This window comes from Grammomys surdaster, unplaced genomic scaffold (genome assembly GCF_004785775.1).
Source record: "Grammomys surdaster isolate TR1022 unplaced genomic scaffold, NIH_TR_1.0 363, whole genome shotgun sequence".
Taxonomy (NCBI): Eukaryota; Metazoa; Chordata; class Mammalia; order Rodentia; family Muridae; genus Grammomys; species Grammomys surdaster.
Genome location: NW_021604782.1, coordinates 6,975,031 through 6,997,901, shown reverse-complemented (window position 1 = coordinate 6,997,901; position 22,871 = coordinate 6,975,031). Strand labels below are relative to the sequence as shown.

The 22,871-nt window shown below is 46.3% G+C and overlaps 1 protein-coding gene across 2 annotated transcripts in view; it reads left to right on the top strand.

The window, feature by feature from the left end:
• Epb41l4b (erythrocyte membrane protein band 4.1 like 4B) overlaps positions 1 to 22,871 on the top strand; it is a 149,994-nt gene that overhangs the window by 27,560 nt on the left and 99,563 nt on the right. For both annotated transcript variants that reach the window (XM_028779919.1, XM_028779920.1), the window contains exon 2: positions 12,919 to 13,023. In XM_028779919.1, coding sequence (XP_028635752.1) covers positions 12,919 to 13,023 — 105 coding nt within the window. The remainder of the gene's footprint in view (positions 1 to 12,918; positions 13,024 to 22,871) is intronic.

Here is a 22,871-nt window from a genome sequence, read left to right as displayed (position 1 = left end):
GGGTGCTGGAAGGATGGCCCAGCTGAGCTTATAGACAGGAACATCTGCTTGTGGCTTGGTGAGCATGACAGGATAGGCAGACTTATATGCTGGATGATGGATCTTCCCCCAGAGTAAGCGTGCGTGTGTGCGTGTGTGTTTGGGTGTGTGTTTGGGTGTGTGAGGGGGTTATTACCTCATTTTTGGAAAACACAAAATATCCATAATACCACATTTTCGTCAGATTCAAGAGAAGGGTACAAAAGGCTCTTTCTTGTGGAAATGGTGTGAGAGAATTCGTAGCCAGGTTGCAAGTGCTACCGTTTGGAAGGAGAACATAAAAACTAATACGTGAAGTGCTTACCACTTGGCACTTTTCAAGTCCCTATGTACTTTGCTCGTCTTGTTGTGGCTGATGGTTGACGTTTTGAGACAGGCTCTAACTGTGTAGCCCAAGCTGGTCTCAAATGGCAGCTCTTACTTAGGTCTGCAGCCTCCTGAGTGCAGGGTTTATCGGATTGCATCACTATATTGGCTTCTTGCTTGTATTTTTATGTATGTGGCATCTTGGCCTCAAACTCGGGATAGTCTTCTTGCCTCAGCCTCTTGTGTGCTAGAATTACAGGCAGAGCTGCCATGTCCTAGCTTATTACCTGCCTTTTGATGGAAGACAGAAACCCATGTGTGGAGGTGCCTGCTTTAAAGGTTATTCAAAGTATATCCTATCCCTGTTTGTATTTGCTAGAGAACTGAGAGAACTTTGTGGGGCTGAGGCACTGTGACAGGTGACATAATAACAGACAAATAGAATGGTCCCAGGCCATTGTGTTAGGGAGGTCTTTGTCAATGGGGGTAGTATATAAGGTAGTGAGGGGCCTGCTGGCAGTGGGAACATCCTTCTGGAGAGTAGGAAGCATATTTGAAGTCTCTCAGGACATCCGAAAAGTTGAGCTTCGGGAGTCCTTTACCCTTTCCCAGCATCTTGAGGAATAAGTGAGAGGCTATCCCTCAGGCTAACTCTGGATGGAAGTGTAGGCAGGCAGACAGGGAGCTTTCCAGCACACATTAGATATCCTCAAGAGGTTGGGGGGGTGTGGCTCAGTGGAGAACATCTGCTTCGAATGTGTGGGACCCTCAGTTTGATCCCTGATGTACTCCCACTCGGCCTCCAGCCAAGAACATATTCATAGGATCCAGGCCGGTAGAATTCTGTGCTCCTCACTGCATCCTGTAAGGGATGTGTAAAGGGAAGAACCTAGAGCTTTGAATCTGTGCCCAGATCCAAATACAGCTTGGCCCAAAGACAGCTTATCAGCTGGGAACAGGCTCGTCAATAGTTGATCGATAATACAACACAAAGCCTCCGTGTTCTCTATTGATCTCGACATTAGTTGATGTTAGCATGCCAATGGCTCTGTGGTGGGGTAGCTCACAGACCCTGTCTAGACTCCCCAGCTCATCAAGGGCCCTCACGGTGGCCCAAGAGGATCTGACCACAATACCCCTTTGACTGATTGTCTAGCCAAGATGAAAGTTCTTTTAAGAGGCTTCTCCTTCCTTGTTCAAAGTTAAGAGCAGTTGGTAATGTCGTTTCCTCTGATTTCTAAGAGATTGGTAGCCTGGCAAATCAGGAAATTAATAACATGTGCTCTGCTTTACCAGAATTCAATTTCTAGGAGCCACCCAGACTGTTGATGTTCACTTCTCTGTGGTGTCTCAGCTTATGTGTCGGTTCATGAGCACATAATCACTGCTGCGACTTTCCAGCTGTCCAGAGGGGAGTTTCCTCTCCTACCCTGAGATCTGACTGTATCCCACTTATAACCAGAGCCATAACCAGTTAGCATTTGGTATTTGTGGATTGAATTAGTCTCAAGAAAAAATTGTTTTTCTTCTTTTTCTCTACTTAAAAAGAAAAACCTGTCTTCCCTCCCTCTCTTCCTCCTTCCTTTACCTCTTTCTCTTCCCTTTTCCCCTTCCCTTTTTCCCTTCCCCCTTCCCTTTTTTTACTCCTTCCCTTCCCCCTTCTCTTCCCTTTCTGAGGTAAGGTCTGTCCAGTTAGCTCTGGCTAGCCTTGAACTTGCTATATAGACCAGGCTGGCCTCAAACTCACAAGAGATTCATCTGCCTCTGTCTCTCAAGTGCTGGGGTTAAAGGCAAACATCACTATGTCCAGCACTCCTTTCATTTTAAGGCAGAGTCTTATTGTGTAGCCCAGATTGGCCTTGACCATGTGTAGACTCCCTGAGTACTGGGGTTAAAAGTATGCACTGCCATGCCCAACAATAATAATAACAATAGTAACACTTGTTGCATGCATTCAGAGCCAAGGTGAGGTGGCCAGAGAAGCTCTGGGAGAAGATTAAAAGGGCTCTGCATTTAAAGTCTGGAAACCTTGGGGTTCCTAAGCTTGTTCTGCCTGGTAGAAGCAGGGTAACCTGGTCACGTGACTTCTGTGAGGCCTAGCCTCCCTTTTTGGGAGGAGGAATTATTTAGAGACAGGATTGCCTTGAATTTGGGAATCTTCCTGCCTGAGTCTTCTTAGAAGACCCAGAGGTTACAGGTGTACACACCTCACAGGCTCACAATCCAGTTTTGAGTCATTGAATCTTGCTAATGGCTAAAATAGTATTTTTTTATTTTCACGCACATGCGTCTATGTACCATGTGCATGCTTGGTGCTTGTAGAGGCCAGAAGAGGGAATTGTATTTCCTAGAACTGAAGTTACAGATGGTTGTGAGCCACTGCATGGGTGCTGGGAAACTGACCCTGGCTCTTCCCTGCAAGAGCAGTGCTCTTAATCGCTGAGCCATCTCTCTGGTTGCTGAAATAGTATTTCTTCCGCTGAGGTGACTTATTTAGTAATTTTAGTTGTTTTGTGTTATGACACCCTTATCTTCTTTGTTTATGATGATTTATGTTAACAACAGCTTATCTTTGTTTATCACGATTTAGCTATGTTGACACTGGGGACTTTTCTAGTTATTGTTACTCTCTCAAATTATTCATAGTAATTACTTGCAAAACAAAGAGCCTTATTTTGGCCTGTGTTTATGCAGGTTACAGTCCAAGAGCAGCTGGCCCGAATGCCTTGGGCCTGCAATAAGCAGGTGCATATCATGGTAGAATCAGATGGCAGAGGAAAAACCATTTATATCAGTAGCCAGAAAGTGTAACCAGATGGGAGTGGGGTGGGCTTTCATAAACTCCTTCAGGGCATGTCCCCAATGACCTGAAGACTCCCCACTAAGCACTCTCCAACCCTCAAAGCTCAAAAGGTAAGCGTCTTCTAACAGGGTCACTCTAAGAACCAAGTTCTCAACACATGGAGACATGCCTAGGCCATTTGGGAGGTTTGTGTCTCTAACAGAGAACTGATTTTTACAAAGGTTCATAGAAAACTGGCCAGTTGGGGCTCAGTAATGATAGAACATCTGCCCAGCAGGTACAAGACCCTCAGAGTCTCAAGTGAAAAGTAAAAAGGAAATGGGTAGCTGTCCTGTCAGGAATGGGTAGAGATCCTGAAGAGACATTTTGGACTTTCTTCTTGGTCATCAGATTATTAAAGCAACAGTCCCAAGGAGTTAGAATCCCCCAGGAACCTCTTGCTAGGAAAAGGAAAATGTTGAGGCCTGGTGACAGCCAGAGGAGGAGCTTGTGTCTTCTCAGAAGACATTTTATACCTCTCTGACTACCACCTTGCAGGAGAGACTGAGACCCAGCATGGATGGACCCGTGGTGGGTGGAGCACACTTGGCCAGGACCGCTCGGCTGTGTGTAACCCTTACCCTGATACCCTATTTAAACTTAAACCTCATGTCAGGATCCCAAAGATGGACATGGGGCAGAGGTGGGCCATGCCACTGGTGTACTCTGTTCTTATTAGCAGTGTGACCACGTGATGACATCTCCTTTCTGAGCTGAACTTCTTAGGGCCGTCAGGGCTCAGGCGCTAAGTAACAGCTCTGTTAGCAGAAGGAAGGAGGCAAGGAAAGAAGGATACAAGCAAAGAGAGAAAACTGGCAAGTCTGGCAGGGGCTGGGAGTGGGAGGGCAAATGACTAATCATGAACGTAGCACTTCCCAGAAACTGTGGGCTCTAGCCTCCTGGCAAGGGCTTCTGAGAACTACCAACTGGGAAGCCAACTATGATCCCAGGTAGGGCTTGGAAACACGTTCAGACTAAGAGTATTAACACATTAGAAAAGGAAAGTGATCGTTAGGGATCAAGGCAGGTTACAAAAATCCCCAAACCAGACTAACCTCGGTCTTTCTTTTGATGGGATTATTAGACCTCAGACACTTTGAGTTGTATTAAGATTTGACTAAAAGCACATGGTGTTAGGCCTGTGTCCTAGCAGGAGATAGGAGGTCTGGGTGAAAGTGTTCTTGCTATGTCAGGGGTGGGGCACCAGTTGACACTCGTGCCTACCTGCTTTCTTGTTGATACAGCTGTTGAGCAAGGTTGTCGGAACAGACGAGATCGTTGCCATTTTCTCAAGAGTGGCAAAGGTCATGTTTGGTTTGCTGGTGGGGTCATAGAACCGGGTTTCTAATCCAGCATGTATACCCAAAGAGCACAGGGCACAGCCTGTGTGGAACAACTGTGCATATTCACAACCAAGCCGGAAACCTCTCGCCACGCAGAGGCCTTTAATGAGGCACTATGGGTCCAGAACTGCCATCCCCACCCAGGCCCACCTGCGGTACTTCCACATGTCAATAAAAGTGAGACGGCTAACTGAGAGATGGAGTGAGAGACCTGAACTCTCTCTTAATGCGCATAACAGATAATAGGTCTCAGGCCAATTTAAGGATGCTGAAGCTTAATGAGAACAAATTTGAAAACAACCAACCAAACAAACACCCCAGCTGTTCTTCTCTTCAGAAATCATGAGCACAGGAGATGGGATGCAGCTCAGGAGACTGCTTGCCTCGCTCGAGCCTTGCCTCGCTCGAGCCTCAGGACTTTAGAAGTGTTCTCATTTATTTATTTATTTTGGTTTGTTTGTTTGCTTGCTTTTTAACCCTTGCTTGGGATTCCAAAATTTATTTAAAAAAACAAAACAAAACAAGGTGGCACATGCCTGTGATTTCAGTACTCAGTGAGTAGAGGCAAGAGCACTGTATAGCCTTGTCCAGCCTGTACTACAAAGCAACATCCTGTGTGATGCTACTTTGAATAGAAATGGCCCCCATAGTTCAGTAGGGAGTGACAATACTAGGAAGTGTGAACTCACTGGAGTAGGTGTGGCCTTGTTAGAGTGGGTGTGGCTTTGTTGGAGGAAGTGTGTCACTAGGGGGCAGGACAGGCTTTGAAGTCTCAGAAGCTCAAATTCAAGGTTAGTGGCTCACTGTCTCTTCCAGCTCCCTGTCGGTCCAGCACCATGTCTGCCTGTGTGCCACCATGCTTCCCCCCTCATGACGATGATAGACTAAACCTCTCAACTGTAAGCCAGCCCCAATTAAACATTAAGAATTGCCTTGGTCATGGTGTCTCTTCATAGCAATAGAAGCCCTAACTAAGACACCTTGTTTAAATAAAAGAAAGCACTTCCTAGCATGTATAAGGCTCTGGATTTGATCTGCAGTTCATCACCAAAAAAACAAGAACAAAAAATGGGTAAATAAACAGGAAATATATAAATAAATAGGTTCTCCTTAGCCTTAAAGAGAGGCCAGGGTGGAATACGACTTCTAAAACACCAGTGTAATCATGTGTGTCAGAGCTGACAAGGGTGGGTGATGGTTGTACTACAGTTTGCTCTCAGGTTCTAGCCAGTTATAGAGAATTCCTAAGAGAATTGGAATGGGGAGATCAGACTTCTGAAACAGTGGGTCATTTGAAAACTTTTGTGGGGGACTGAGGATTCTCCTTAATCTCTCAGCGCTAATGCTTTCGTCAGCCTTCAGATGTCACATGGCAGTGAAGCAGAAATATGAGCAGGGAGGGTGCTGGGCCTAGAGTTCTGCTTGCTGCAGGTGAGGATGTTAACAGGGAAGGGCACCGTAGGCAAAGGAAAGGACGAAAGTCTAGCTGCAGAGATAAGGGCTGCTATGGAAGGTGGCGTGGTGTTGTATCTGGAGGGTATCAGGCCTCAGAGCTTGACTGGGATTCAGGATGCTCGTAGGACCCTAGGGAGAGGCAGAACTTGTTAGGATTTGGGCAAGGATAGTTTCACAGAGTCACGGATCAGGCTGCAGTGCACCCACAAAAAACTTGCTTCTCTTGTGGGTGCTTTCGATGCAGATGTCTTGAATGACAATTCCTCTCAGAGACACAGAGAAGGGTGGTACTGGGCAGACACAAAACGAGAGGTATCGGGACCACTCAGGGCCATCGCTGTTGTCTGGGTGTGACATGCTCGGACCTGTGATGGAGGTGGAGGGGACATGGACACACAGGGACACAGCATGGGATGGATGTGGAGCAGGTGCAGTGAGAGGGCTCCTGCAGCCGTTTACATTGTTTAGACACTGTACCTTCCCAGTTTAGCCCACAACTAGAACATACACACTTATTCACATAGCATTCGCAGCTTAGTTTATGCCTTCCTTTGAAGTCTACCTGGGATGCCTGGCATTTTCTACTTTGGAGATGAAACGAGATTTGGACAGTTGGCTTCTGTCATCTTTGTTTCACAACTAGATTTGACCTGTTTACCTTGAAGCTGGGGAAGGTTGCAGTAAGACATTACCAGTAGTACCTTATCTAAGGTCATGTAGTTCCATAGTTTGTTTATTTAGGGCATGCAGTGAAGACACTAGCTGTCCAGCAATCTTCCTCCCTTATCAGAAACATGGCTGGGAACCAGTGAGTCACACAGTAGCCTCTTGGCTGGCCAGCAGAGACTGAACAGAGTCCCTGCCTTTCCCTAGTAGCTGTCAGTCTGCCTGCACACCCCAACCTTGGTTGTCAACTGTGGACTCTTATGCAGGTTTTAATGAGCTTGTTATTTCAGCTCAGAAGGAGCTGCTACAGGGAGGCATTCTGATCAAAGCTGCTGGTCCTCGGGAAAACGATATTGTTGAGCTGGGAGGCATAAGAATTAGGGCTGCAAGAACTCAAGCTAGACCTTGCTAGAACCTGCTGTATCAGGGGACAGCTTGGCATATAAATCTGGTGATAAGAACTGCAGGCCTCCCTTTTAGGACATGCGGCCTCAGTGGGCAGGAGGTACATGCTGTGTGTGTCCTAAGCTGCCTTGTACAACTTAGCTTCTCAGTGAGTGCTCATTCACCGAGGACCTCCTGGGGTGAGCAGGCATAGCTATGTTTTAGACTATTTATTTAGGCTTTAAAAGAAAGTTCCACTTTTATTTCTTATTATTTGCTTATATGTGTGTCTGAGTGTAGGTTTGTGCATGTATGTGCATTGCCCTTGGAGGGCAGAAGAGGACGTTGGATTCTTGGGAGCTGGGGTTACAGTCACTTGTAAGCCACTTAATGTAGGTGTTGTGAACCAACTCATGTCCTGGAAGAGCAACAAATACTCTTAAACTTTCTGAACCATGTCTCCAGCCCAGGCTTTTTAATTTTTAAATTTTATTTTGTGAGAGGGTCTTACTATGTAGCCCTAGCTGGTGTGGAACTTACTCTGTAGACCAAACTGATCTCTAGCTCAGAGATCTCCCAGCCTCTGCCTCCCAGATACTAGAATTAAAGGCATTCACCACTATGGAATTGTTTTTTTAAAAGGCATGAGCTGATATAGGCCTGTCTGTCTGGCCTAGAGCTCGTAGAAGAACATGGCTTTGAGCTCTTGATCCCATGCCTCCGCCACTCAAGGTTGAGATTCAGATGTGTTCCACAGCACTCTCCAGCTTCTTAACTCCCGTTACTTACGCAGGCCATGGAATAGCGGCTGGAAGTTGATGAACATTCAGCAGATACTTGTTAAATGACCGAATGACTAAATCTGGCACAGATGGGGAGACTTAGTTTATTTTAAAGTATCAAGGGTGACTTTCACAGTGACTTATCTCCTATGGTAACCATTAGACTGCTCTTCACATAATAGCAACAAAATTGTGTTTGGGTAAATGGCCTTGGAAGTGCAGTCGGTTCCCTAGGTGCTGCTTTGTGGAATACATGGTTTGAAAATATTGCAATAAACATATTCCCGTGCTTAGACTTGCTGCTGTGATGCATGTTCGTTTGTGGTTGGTACTGTAGCACCGCCCACCCACTGCATCTCCTTCTTGCCCCAGACCCACCATATGTCTCCCTGATGCACCATCTATCTAGGTCCCGATGTGTGGCAGTTAGGCTCTGTGCTCTGGAGATGGAGTGACAGAGATGTGGTTATTCAGATGAGTGTAGTTTAGACCCTGCCCTCAGGGAGCTCACTCGGAAGCAGTGAGACATTGTACCAGTGGAGAGGATAGTCACAAAGAGGGAGGCATAAGTGTAAAGAAAGAAGTAAGTGAGCTTTGATTCCAACTACATAAAAGCCATATGCATCGAAGGACTGGCAAGATGGCTCAGTGGTCAAGGCACTTGCAAACCTGGCCACCCGAGTTAGATCTTTGTAATTACACGTAAAGGTGGAAGGAGAGAGTCACCTCCATAGAATTGCCCTCTGTCTTCCACACATGCATCATGGCACGTACACACCATCCTCTGCCACATGCCCCAGGCACATACAATAATAAAATGTTAAAACATATGTGTCATACATCATGGACTGCTTTATAAAAACAGGATATTTGCTGAAACAAAAAAAATAGACATATTCAAATGAAAAACTGTTGATTTTTTTTTCTTTAAAGTTCTCTTTAAAACTGACCTCTGGACAGTTGTTGTCAGACAACAAATACAGTTTGAGAGGGAGAAAAAAGAAGTCCTAATTCTGGCACTCTGTCTTTCTTCTTTCCCATAACAAGCAGTCCTCAGGATATGTTCCCTGTTGCTCTCCAGTGCAGCTAGCCCCAAGCAGCGCCTGCTATTGTGGAGCCAGTACTTCATTAAAGAGTTTCCTAGTGGGACAGAACTAGTTAAGAAAGGCTTTAGCAGCAGGACATGGCAGAAGACCGAGGCCTGGAGGAAGCAAGAGACTGTGTTCAGGAACCAGACGGACTACCCACTGAGACCCTAAGCAGGTCATCATTCCCCCAAACCCCTTTCCCCAACTAAAGCTGCCCTGTAGGCTTCACATGGTGCCCTGAATACATGGGGCCACAGAACCCAACCAAATCCAGTCTCAAGTCCAGTCTGCACCCCGCCTGTGTCTCTCTACTTGATTTTAAAACTTACCTTCCGATCTGATTTCATCAATCCCAGATTATTAACTGATAATGCACAGTGAAAAGGTCAGTGCACAGCACCACTGTGCTTCATTCCAAATACTGTTCTGCCTCTGACCTTTTGGTAGAGGCAGGGAAGGGACCTTTCCTTTCCATAGAGAAGGGATCCTTCTGCCATGCCAGAGCCTCCCTTGGTGGAGTCATGGCTACATCCTGGGCATCTGTAAACATGTCACCAGCTGGGTCTTACTGTGTCTTCTGTTGGAACAGTGAATCCCTAGTAGCCCTGGCAGCTTCGTGGACAGAGGTGAAATGAAGGGTAGGTTGTTGGAGGGGTCCTCAAAGCAGAAACCCAGAGGGATACTAGAAGGATGAAGATGGGGGAGGTAGGCCACCATACCAGAGTCCACTATTTCTCAGGTCTTCTGTCCTGCAAAATCAGCTCTCCAACCCAAAGAGGCTCCAGATAACTTAGTTTACCCGTCAGACATCTCATCACACGGAGCAAGGTTTACCCTCCTTCCTTTAAATCCCACAGGTAGGTGCATGCCTGTGACTTTACACAAGATCACCTTGGGATGCAACTGTCCATGCCCCTGCCTCATTGTACATTTAGCCCTCTACGTCAGTTGGTGCTTTGGAGGAGCTGGTTCAGAAAGTCTTCAGTCTGTAGTCGAGTGGTATATGTGGAGGCTTGAAGCCAGGACCTTTTGATGTTCTTGCCGTCTACAGTGAGGCTTCATCTTTACCCATGTGTTTTTACTTTGTATATTTCCTATAGATAGAGATGTGCAGATAAAACCGAGGAATAGTTTGGTGAGTTACTAGAATACAAACATCCTGTCTCCTGAGATAGAACCTGTATGCTCAGGCATGTCCCTCCATCCCACCACCTTCTGGGTTCTTCCTTTATGAGCAGCAGCTACCCTGACTTTAGTGTGGTCACTTCCTTATTCATTTCAAATTTCCTCACCCAAGTGTGTTTCCTAGACGGTCTGTCAGTGTTGTGTGTGTGTGTGTATGCGCACATGTGTGTGTGCACATGTGAGGGCATGTATATCCGTCCATCTGCCCTAGGCATTGTGGTTTGACCTTGTCTTTTTGAAGACAGTCTCACATCTTTGAACCTATGGTTGCCTCTCTCTACCTCATTTCTTCTCCTTCCTATTCTAGAAACTGGATAGTTTGCGTTATGGTGTTCCTAGAGTTTTCCCTAGGCTGGATCCTGTGGAGACTTGGAAGGAATTGTGGCTGAGGAGATGGGGTGTTCTATAACAGAGATGCTGACTGGTTACGTCACAGGGTAGGAGTTGCCAGTGTGCTGCCATTCAGGCTGTGAGATGTTTATGTTGCAACTTTCTTGGTCCTGATTAATTTACATGTTGGGATTCTTCAACTGGAGTCTAGTGTGTGTGGTAGCTTTACTGTGATTCACATGTCACCTTCTAAGGTGTCCACTCTAGAGGCTTTCCGTATATTCTGAAATCTGCATCTGTCAACATAGTTAATTTTAGGACATTTCATTGGTAAAACACCAGCCCAGCTATTACCTCCAACTCTTAGTCCTAAGCAACCACAACCTAATTTCTGTCTCTAGGATTTGTCCACTCTAACATTTCTTATGATAGGATCATACAAGTATGGTGCTTTGTGACCAGTTCTCTTGCCTGAAGCCAAGGGTTTTCTTATTTTATCCCTATGGTAACATACATCAGTATTCCAGTCTTTTATATCGTGAAATAATAGTCCACCAAATGAGTATTCTGTATTTTGATCATCAATTGATAGTCGTTTTGGTGTTTCTTTTTTTCGGATATAATGCACTGAGCTGCTGTGAACATCCATGTACAACATTTTCATGAGCATGAGTTTTCATTCTTACATTCATTCATACATACCTCCAGCTAGACTTCCAGGCCATGTGCTAGTCTGATAGCGTGTTCTCCAGTGTGACCACAGTCTGTTATCCTATCAGCAGCATGTGAGGAGCCCAGTGTCTCCAGAACTTGTTGTTAGGTCTTTTCCATCCCAGCCATTCGATTGGGCATGAAGTGGAGTCTGGTTGTCATGGTTTACAGGTCCCTTGGCTGCTGATGCTGGTTACATTTCCAGGTGCTTACTGAATCCTTGCAGATCTTCAGAGCACTATATGCTCCTTTTGCTGGTTCTTAATTGGATACTTGTCTTTTCGTTATTGAATTGTACTAGTTCTTTCATTTATTTTGGATGAAAGTAGATCGTCAGACATGGTCGGCCCTTGACATCACCTAACTGGATCAAAACTACTGAGAAGAATTGTGTCTGAACATGTACTGAACATGTATAGACTCTTCCTTGGTCATTCCCCAAACAGCACAGGGAAGTAAGAACAACTCTTTGCATAACAGCTGTTTGGCATGAGTCCACTAGAGGATTTAAGTCACATGAGAGGATGTGCATAACTTATTTGCTATGCGTATAAGGGATTTGAGCACCTGTGCATTTTGCTCTTCTTGACTGGGGCTGGAGTGACAGCTCTATATGATTTGCAAACTCCCCCCATGCTGTGGATTGCCTTTGACGTACAGAGGTTTCATTCTTGGATATGCAGCTCACTGCTCCTTTTCCTTACTTAGCTTATGCTGTCGCCGACGTCTTTCATCGAGCACCGTCTAACCCAAGCTCACGAAGCATCGTGCCTGTGCAGTGTTGGGAGTTTTACAGTTCTCTCTTCCACTGAGACCTGCTCCATCTTGAGTTGATTGCCTGTTTGCTGCTACCTACTCTTCAGTACAGGGAAAGGTCATGTGATCAGCCGCTTTCCTGTTGATTGCCAGTGTTTATAGTAAGGAGTGGGTTCTCCAGTCACGTCTGAAGTTGCTGTTTGCTTCTTTGTCAGTGTTTTCTTTGACACTGAGTTGAAATGTCTTTGCTATGGTGTCGATTTTATCAGAGACACGTGCCTGTATTTTGCTTTAGTGAGTACTAACAAGCCTCCTAGTCAGTCAAAGGTCTGAGTTGTCTTGCAGTAGCTACCTGTCTGAGATCTCTGTTTTCTGAAAAGGAGCTGAGGAAAGCACCTGTCAGCAGCCGGTTTTACACAGCAGAAGGAGAAGCAAGAGGTGTGGCTTGCCCAAGGTTGTGCCTGATTCTAAGGAGCAGGTGTGGCCGCTACATCTGACTCTGCTGTATTCGTGCTGCCTGCAGACCACACAGAACCCTGGAATGGACCTAGATCTGGGTTTGAGGCCTAGCTAGATGGCTGTGCTCTGTGGCAGATTGTTTCTCCTGGGCTTTGATTAGTTGCACTGTAAAATCAGAAGGCTGGACAAGACAATTCACAAGAGGTGGCCTGCCTTGACAGCCAGCCCAGAGGTGGCTGTGCTGGAGCAGTGTCGCGTCACAGCACTTTACAGAGTGCCTGGCCCGGGCAGACTTACCATTGCATGAAGTCATTCATCCAGAGAACTTCCTTCTTGTAAGGAAAGAAGAGGTTTGACAGTGTTCAGCTGGACCTCTAACTTCATAAGATTACTTGGTATTTGAATGTCTTTAATTTTGAATTCTTACTTCACTTAAATAAGGCTAATTAAAAATTTACAAATTTGTATGCTGCGTGCATGCAGTTTATGGAGAGAAATGGATTTATAAGAATATTTTTGTTTCTTATCCATTTATAATGCCCTCAATTTTCATGTCCCTCTTTGTCTTCCAGAAACATGCCAAAGGCCAGGATTTGTTCGACCAGATTGTGTACCACTTGGACCTGGTGGAAACAGATTATTTTGGTCTGCAGTTCCTCGACTCCGCCCAGGTCACGGTATGTCTTGCTGTGATTCATTTCAGAAACGATTGGCTCTTCATGCTAATTATAGAGCCCTAGACATTGAGTGAGAAAAGAGGAAAATTGAGATATTGTCCCAGTAATGAGCTTGGCATGCGGTGCTGGTGTCTGAATGAAGTGCATGCAGGATGCCTGTCAGACCCTCTCCTTGAGGTAGCCACTGACCAGGAGGCTGTGTGCACAGAATACCTTCCAGGAACATGGCTGAACACAAGGGTATATGATAGGAACATTGCTAATGTAGGGGGGGAAGAAGAAACCCCTTTATAGACTTCTCTTTGTTGGTAGGTCTAGGGGGATCCATTACCTTCTTGCAGAACCGGGGTGGGAAGCAAGCAGGTGCTGTGTGCACAGCTGAAGTGGGGGAGGGCTTCAGGGGACGGTCACAGCCAACCTTGGCTCTGGAGGGTGGTAAGTCAGAACAGACTCACCTCATCTTTCTGGAGACAGATGTTAGAATGAATGACCTCCACAAAGCTCAGTGCATTTGATTCCTTTTAAATTAATTATTTATGTCACATAGGTGTTTGCCTATGTGTATGTCTGTGTACCGTGCGCATGCAGTGCCCAAGACCAGAGACGGCTTTGGATCCCCCTGGGAATGGAATTGCAACCTTGTGGTTGTTGGGAATGAAACCCAGGTTCTCTGAAAGAGCAGCCAGTGCCCTTAGCCACTGAGCCATCTATCCAGCCCTAGCTACTTCTGTTTCTGAGAACAGGAGTGACTTTCTAGTTCTTCTCTCCAACAAGCTGTACCTTTGGGTTTCAAAGATAGCGTATTTGGCACTCTAAGTGTGTTTTTTAAGTGGCTGTCACACACCAGGCTCTATTCTAAGCACTGGAGAGAAGGTGGTGAATACGGCTGATGTAACTAACATGACCGGTGGTGGGTGGTTAAGAATAATTAGGGGTACAGGAAGATCACCCAGCAGTGCAAACATGAGGACCCAAGTTCTGAGTTTAGATCTCCTCACCCATGTTAAACAGTGTGACAGCACATGTCTGTTGCCCTAGCAATGTTCCATCCCTGGGGTAAGTGGATAGAGTTGTACCCTAGAGCTTGCCAGTCATTTAGCTTTGCTAATCTCCGAGCTTCAGGCCCAGTGATGTGAACCTGTCTCAAAAGATAAGGTGTAGAGAATGGTTGAGGAGTAAACCCATCAGTGTTTACCCACCACATGCATACCTGCACGCACGTGTGTACATATGCACAGACACATAGCTACCACACAGAGGAATTAGAAGTAGTATGGGACAGGAGGGCTAGGGTGCTGGCTGAGACCATGTTTTGGATTGGAAGCTGGGTGTTCTGGGAACCTGTTTGAGCTGGAGATCTGAAGCTCTTTATACATGGGAGACACTTAGCAGATATTCCCTGGGGATAGCTGTAAGACGTAGCTGCTCAAAGCCTGTGCCTCGTAATTGGGTTTACTATCAGGGAGATGCTGAGCCCGGGGGTGATAGAATCTGACTGTTGGTGCTCCTGGCTCCATCCTCCTGAGGGGAACATCTCTTGGATGATCCCACTCCTTCCCTCTGTACCTTAGGACTTCTGTCTGCTCTAAATTCCTTACCTTGAAACAGCTCTTGCTTCCTTGACTGGTCCTGGTTCCTTCTTTGTTTCTCAGCTGAAGACTTCCTTTACCCCAAGTGCCAGGGAGGCCTCCCACCTTCTTCCTCTCTGACTCTTTAGCCCAGTCTACTTCTTTAAAGTTGAGTTCCGCCCTCTGCCCTCGTGGCTGACCTTCACATCCCTCGAGGCTGTCTCTGTGTCTGTTTTTTTTTTTTTTCTTCACCTGGATGAACTCATGTTGCTGGGCTTGACCATATCCTGGACACTGTGTCCTCTCGTTTAAGCTTCATTTCAGCAAATCTCACAGACTCCCTTACTCCCATATTTCTGACCCATCTCTCATACCCCAGTCTCCTCTTTTTCTTGCCTTCTTTCCTGCCTTAGAGGAACCATGCTTTGGTCCTCACTCAGCCTTTGGTTCTCCTGTCACCACAACTGTTCTCTGGCCTCCCCTTGGCAACCAGGCTCATCTGTTTGCTCTGTGGCTTTTCCTGGCCTGCCAAACGATGCTGGAGATGAGTGTCTGTATCATTTGCCTGCAGCAGAGATCACAGGTTCAGCCAAGTCCAATCCTCCTAGCTGTGCCTCAGGAGTGTGAGCTTCTCACTGATGTCTGGATGCCTCTTGGTTCATTTTCTGGTTCCTACCACAGACTTCTAGTCAAATCTGCACAAATCCTGTCTAGCAGCTGTCTATCTGCAGAGAAAATTGAGGCCATCTGCTCCAAACACCTCTGCTTCTTGCCCTGCACCTTCTAGTCTTTCTATTTGTTTATCCTTACTCCATTCTTGGGTAAAGGAATCAGCCTGCCTCTGCATCTTTCTTCAGTAGCACAGCCCACAGTTCCTTTCCAGTTGCTTCCTGAAAACCACTGGCTTAGTTGGGGTTACTATTGCTGTGATGAAACACCAGACCAAAAGCAGCCTGGGGAGGAGAAGGGTATTCCTGAGAACCACTGTTGTCTTAGTTTGGGCTTTATTGCTGTGAAGAGAAATCATGACCAAGGCAACTCTTATAAAGGAAAACATCATTTGTGGCTGGCTTATAGGTTCAGAGGTTCAGTCTGTTATCATCAAGGTAGGAAGCATGGCAGCATCCAGGCATGGTGCTGGAGAAGGAGCTGAGAGTTCTACATCTTGATCCAAAGGCAGTCAGAAGATTCTTTCCTAGACAGCTAGGAGGAGAGTCTCAAAGCCCACCTCCACAGTGATACACATCGACAAGGCCTCACCTCCTCCTAATAGTGCCATTCCCTGGGCCAAGCATATTCAAACCACCACATTCCACTCCCTGGCCCCCATAGGCTTGTTCAAGTGCATGAGTCTGTGGGGACCAGACCTAAACATAGCATAATGCAGAATACATTTAGTCCAACTTCAAAAGTCCCCATGGTCTATCACAGTTTCAACAATGTTAGAAGTCCAAGTTCAAGGTCTCTTCTGAGATTCTTCCAGTCACTTAACTGTTATTTATCTGTTGTATCACAGAGTTAGTCCACCTATTTGAGGGCCAGAGACCAGCAGAAAAAAGCAAAAAGAACCCAAATAATGGTCCCAAGATGGGAGGAAATAGGGTTGACAACCTTGGAGAGGTTGAAAACCAATTCTTGTACCAGTATTCATCTGTCTCTTTCTCTCTCTGATTTTTCTTAGGGCCTTCACTGACCTATTTCATGCTCTCTTTAACCCTCCTTGTCTTGTCTATGTAAAGGCAACCTTCTTCTTTAAGGGCTGTACACAGTCAAGAGCTGTACACAGCCTTGTCTATTGTAATAGAGTAAATCAAGTCCAATAAGGATCTTTGCTATTTTAGGAGGTCTCTTCAGACGGCGAAACGAGGGATTTCTTCAGATTAGTGATGTCAATCTCTAGCTGTTTGATGTTCTTGTCAGTGGCCCTTCAAAGGTCTGAGTAGTATAAGTTCGGAGGCCAGCATCTGGATTAGAACTTCTAACAGCAGACATCACGGGTGATTCATTTTTACCTGGGATGCTGCCTGAGTTAAAGCTCCTGGGAGTCCCTTTTTCTCTCGGTTTTCTGGGGTTGGGTACAGAGCTGCCGCCTATGACCTGCTCTAAGCTCGGGGCCCAGACCGGAAGTCTTACAGCCAGATCTTATGGAGGCATTTTCTCAATTAAGGCTCTTTCCTCTCTGATGACTTTTTCCCCCTCTGATGACTCTTGCTTGTGTCAATTGGACATAAACCTAGACAGTACAACCATGTTCAGAGTTTCTTTGTGTTCAGCATCTTCAGACTGGTGCTTTTCATTAGCCCTGGAGCTAGAATCCGTTCTTGACCCTTGTCCTGGTTCTGACCCATCTGATGGTATTTCAGATAGCCAAATCTCTTCTCTCTTGGCTTCCGTTTCCTCACCTGTAAAATGTTTGGTCTAAGAACCCTCGGTCTTCGTGGTCAGTGACTCGTGTGCAGGTCTCTGGCAGCTAGGAAGCCATTATTTTTGTCTTTAGAACCAAGGGCTTGTTGGCCTGCCATCGGGTCCTGGTCCTCAGGGGACCCCTCGATAACCTTTTAGCTTTCTGGAAAGCATCGGATGTGACTGCTATGAAAGACTTCGCCACGAAGCCCTGCTGACTTGGCTGGCAGGCATTCCCATTATTATGCCCTGTCATCATGTAGCAGGAGAGATGTTCACAGCAGGTCCCAGGTGTGACATCTATAGGTGTCTTGGCTCTGCTGGTCCTGAAGATGTTTCAGCATCTTACTGTACAGACATGAGAGACTTCCTGTAAGGCAAGTGTGGGATCCCCATCTGCTTTAAAGTCCAAGGATGTAAGAGATGTTGTTCTCCAGGGCCTTTTCTTTTACCCCTATCTTTGCCTTTTCTGTCTTAGACTGGTCCTGATGGTGCCAGCCACCAGCCTCACCATTCTGTTGGGCCCATGCCCCCACTGACATGTCTCACTCCACTTAAATTTCTGGATGTCCCTCAACAACATCTCCACATACCCACTCATAGTTCTTCAAATATGTCCTGAGCTCTCTGAGTATTTTTCTTCTATGTAAACCTTGGAACTTATTTGCCTTTGCTGAAGCCTTATTATACGTCCTTGGGTTTTGTATCTGTAGATATAAACAGATAGTGCTAGGGACATAGCCCAGCAGTTAAGCACACTTCCTGCTCTTTCAGAGGACCAGGGTTTGGTCCTGGCACCCATGTGGAGGTGTGGTTCACCACTACCTATAACTTCAGTTCTGATCTGCGGTACACCATGGACACCTCATGTGGTGCTCATAATTCATTCAGGCACTCACCATACACATAAAAGAAATGCATCTTAAAAAGTTAAATAGATTTTTCTGACTACGTCCTAAGACTTACAACTGCCTCTTCTTTACTTGGGAGCAAGGCACATACCCACTAGTGACCATCATAGGAAAGGCACTTATATTTCTTTTCATCTGATGGAAAGCTTTTAGACCTTGGAGAATCATTTAGTAGCACAACCTAGGCTCCAGTTGAAGTTTCCAGTTTCATGTATATATGTATATGCTCCTGTCCTTGTACACTCTTGAGCTGCGGGTGTTCTTGTCTGTAAAGTGTGTGTGTGTGTGTGTGTGTGTGTGTGTTTGGGGGGGGGGGAGGGAGGAGGATAATAGTATATGCAGGGGAGAAGTCAGGGGTCATGGAGGAGAAAAGGGTTAATATTCTGGAACACAGTTGTGGGTCTCTGGTCTAGTGTGTATCATATTACAGTAGCAAAATACCTGATGCAGGGTACTTTGTAAAGAAAGCAGGTATTACCTCATAGTATTAGACACTGAAAGTCCAGTATGGGGTGGACAGAGTCCAATATGGATGGCTTCTGAGAGGGCTCATAATACATTGGAGAAACAGAAATTGGAAGTGGTTGGGTGCAGAAGAGGCCATGTGTATGGGGTGGTCTTGCTTTTAACTACACAGAATTGATTCAGTACCCAGAACTTAACCTGGTGAAAGTGGGACTCTGTAACCTAATTTCTTTCTACCAGGCCCGGCCCCACCCCTTAAAGGTTCAAGTACCTCAACACCACCATACTGGGGGCCAAGCTTCCAGCATATAAGCCTTGGGAACCAATTTTCTTCAGATTATAGCAGTATCTTCCCTCCAGTTGGGCAGGGTAGGGGTGTCATCAAGGTGAGCGCACTGAGAAGATGCAGCTCCTTGGCCTGTGATCCAAGCCTGTGATGTCTGTGGGAGAATGCTCAGCAGATTTAAACAGCCCTTTAGAGAATCTGCCAAGATAGCTGCTGGGCATTTTTGATGTTCACAGGGTCTAGGAAGTGGTCAAATGCCATGAATGTTTTTTTTTTTTGTTTTTTTTTTGTTTTTTTGTTTTGTTTTGTTTTGTTTTTTTTTTGGGAAGGAAAGAGCAACGGATGGGGCTCTGGGAAGGAGTGATTCATTAGAGAGGGCCTATTGCCCCACATAAGAGGCTCCCCCAAATATCCACATCCCCATACAGCCTCTGACATGAGCATCCAAGGGTTGTGGTGTGGTAGGGCTTTGGCACAATTCTGTGTACACCAAGCTTGTGTCTCCAGCTCCTTGAAAAGAGTCAAGCCTGGTTTCCATGGTACCCTGCCCAGCCCTGAAGCAACTGTCAAATCCTGTTGGCATCACCTATTTTTAGCAGTTGGAGCTGGGACCTCCTGTTTCCCGGTTCTGTATCCTAAAGGCAGGCCACCCAGGGACCCACTCTGCAGATCCTCACTTGGGATCAGCTTAGAGCAGAGCTTGGGAGTGAGTTTACATAACAAAGCTTTCTGCTGAGAGCTGGGGCCTCTGGTCTGAACCTCTACCACCAGGCCTTTGTGCTACCTGGTCATGGTAGCTGCTATTGACTGAGTTTCCTGACCCTCTGAGCTAGCATTAAACTAAAGGCTTGCATGACTTCTGCTTAGCATTCATCATCCATCTGTAAAGCTGGCACAAAGCAGGCCATCTTACAGGGGATTAACCTAAGACTCAGAGAAACTGGAAACTTCGTACATAATAAAGACTAAGGATCCAAAATTTGATCTTACTCCAAAGTCCGGTACTTTCCACTGGACTATATAGGTATTTGCTCTACACACAGTACACACAATACACACAGTGTACACACACACACGTACACACACACACACACACACACACACACACACACACGAAAAGAGAACATTTGCCAAACTTGACTTAGGGCATATCAGGGCCAAGCTCTTTGGTTGCAGACATGAGCTACATAGACACTGTATTCTGATTAGGGAGACAGACAGACGTCTCCCATGGAGTAAGTACAGTGTGGTCAGTCCTCCAGCAGAGGGTGATCAGGCTCATAGAGGAGAGACCTGACCTGAGTGTCAGCAGAGGTGGGAGGTGGGAGGGGTACGAGTGGACATTGATGTCTCAACAGAATAGGAGAGGTGTTTCCAGAGAGGGAAGGCAGGGCTTTAGGACAGGACTCTTAACAAGTCTTCATAGAAGATGTCTCTCTTCCCTTATAAGGGGCAGGTATTGTATAGGGCATGTGGCCCTGGAGTCCCCTTCACTGACCCCTTCCCAACAGGAATAGAGACGTTTTTACGGCAGTACATTTTACAGCATGAAATTCAAGGAAGATGATTTTGTCCTTTCCTTCCAGCTAAGCCATGTGTTGTTTTTCCTGTTCTTTACGGCTTTGAATCTGGCAGGTGAGAGTCAGGTCTGTGCAGCAGAATTAACACACAGTTGTGGTGGCTGCTGGAGATTCTGCGGTGCCCCTGGCTTCCTGCTGGCCATGTCTCAGAAGGTCATTACCTGCACCTGTGCCTCATGCCACTTCAGATGTGATTGTAAGAGAAAGGAGCAGAGCTGGCTGGAGCCCAGGGGCAAAGAACCTGCCCAACATGTACAAGGATTTGGGCCCTAACATTTACGAAAAAGAAGAAGAAACGGTCATGTATAAATGTGGTCTGTAGCTATCTGTGTAACTATTGCAGACAATCATTAATTCTACAGATATATTAGGGGCTAGCACGTGGACACATACCAGAAGGTTGCAAAGCAGGAAAAGAGCTGATCTTCTGCCTCCACAGGACAGAGAAGTGTCATGTGGTCTGAGGAAGTACAACAGGCTTCCAGTAGCCCATCCGTGAATATCAGCAGCGAGGGGCAGGTAAACACATGATCAGTGCTTAATTCAAAGCTGTTGTCGGGGAGACTTAGAGGCTAATCCCCAAGTAAACCTCCAGTCATGCCTGTTCATTTTATGGGCTCCATTCTGGATAAAGAGGGTAGGTAACCCCCCACCCCCGGCAGGTAGGTAGAGGTGGTGGTGCTTGGCATTGGTTTGGGTTGTGATGGGCCTTGTGTTGGGGACACTGACACTGAGTCAGTTTGAATCCCACCACAGCCTTTTCACTCTCCTATCCCCAGACCTGAATCCCAAGTGTTCTTTCCTTCCCTTATTCCCGTGGATATGATTTCCTCTTCAGATCCCTTCTGGCTCTTAATTTCCAGGCAAATTAGATACTCCTTATAGCCTAGGAAATTTCTAGGTACTAGACCTTGAGTCTTACAACTTAGCCTTCATAGCAAGGGCTCCATGGACAGAGATTTTAGAGTCTCTTTAACCTCTGAGTGTCAGTGCTCCGCGTGAGGACTCAGCCCATTAAGTTCTACAGCCAGCCTGTGCCAGTCAGTCGTACTTGCAGAACTGATGTTCTGGTAGAACAGATGGGATCTGCCAGGATCACATCCCACATCTTGATCTATGGAAAGGGCTTTGCCAGATGGACTAGGAGGACAGATTCAGACAAGAAATCACCTTGCTAACACCCACGAGAGAGCTGAGTTCAGTGTCTTGCCATTTGAACTCAAATCATGCATCAGTCTGCCTACGGTGACTGGTTTAACGGTCTGTGGAGGAGCTTAGGGGCTGAACGCCTTAGCCTTCACTGATGGATGGTCTGCTTTATTTAGCTAAGATGCAGGTGAACATGCCAGACAGGTCTTGCTACTGCTGGATACAGCTCTCAAAGATGTTCATGGCATACAATTTTCTAAATGCCAGGTCTTTTGTTGCTCCGGTATTCAAGTCACAGAGAGGGGGATTCTTGTGGGATGTGGCGCCAGTGATCAGCACCTGCTAAGCCTTTGCAGCTGAGAAGAAAGCCAGGTCACTTTTGAGCTGGTTGGATACAAGATAAGCTTTCTCATCTCTGCTTCAGGATCATAGATTTCTTGTCGCCCATGGAGCCACCAACCCTGTTCTTAAAAATCCCATGGGTCAAGGAGCTTCAGAATACTGAGTTCACTTTGACTTCTTTCTCAGCTTCAGATGTTTTCTAGACTCTGTCTTGGCAAGCCCCACTTTCGATGCAAAGGATGAAGCCTCCATGAAGATAGATACAGGGAATCCCGTTAGCAGTGTGGCCCCAGGGTGGAGCTGGTTGCTGCACATATGAGCGTCTGGCAACCTTCTCCCCTTCCATTAGCCCCAGGTGTGGACAATTGGCCATCTCCCCTCTTGGTCTAGCCCATAAACCCTGGAATTACTTGAGATTTTATAGAGCTCACATCGAGCTGAAGACATTTTAAGATCCATAGGGCATCTTCCTATAGAGGAAAATATGGATGAGTAAGAAGTAGATACTGAACGGCACACTAGGCGCATCTGTGAAACGGATGCTTTCAGAGGGGGCTGGTGAGTTTTGTGTGACCCCTGGGTATCAGCTTCATTCATTTAGTCTTTCCAGCACTGTAATGTACAGTCAGAGCTGAAACTCAAGCCAACAAAACCACACAAGTTGGGCTAGGATCGAAGTGAGAGCTTAACAGTAGAGCGAGAGGGATGATGGGCTCGAACTTGATCTACTCAGACTAATGGAAAGGAGACAGGAGAAAGAAGGAACCGGGTTCCTTTAAGCTGTGGGTGTCTGGAGCTGCTTAGACTAGAAGGCTGGCTACAGGCACCGGAAGGTGCCTGGGAATGGTGAATTTATTAAGTACACGTTTGGTCATAGACGTTAGTGTGATGCCTGACAGGAACTTAAATATGCTTCTGTCCTTTCTCTGGCTGTCTTTCCCAGAATGAGGTTGGGGAGTGGTGGTTCTGGCATGGTTAAGGGCAATGGTGAGGTCTAATTCTTGTTCTGCAAATTCCTAATGAAAATTTCCTAGCTCAGAGCTGAGGATGTGGCATGGATGTTGTCCTGGTTATCTAGGCTGCAGCAAGCTCTGGGCTGGATGCTCCCCATCCCACGCTGGGTGTGGTGGTGCATACCTGCATA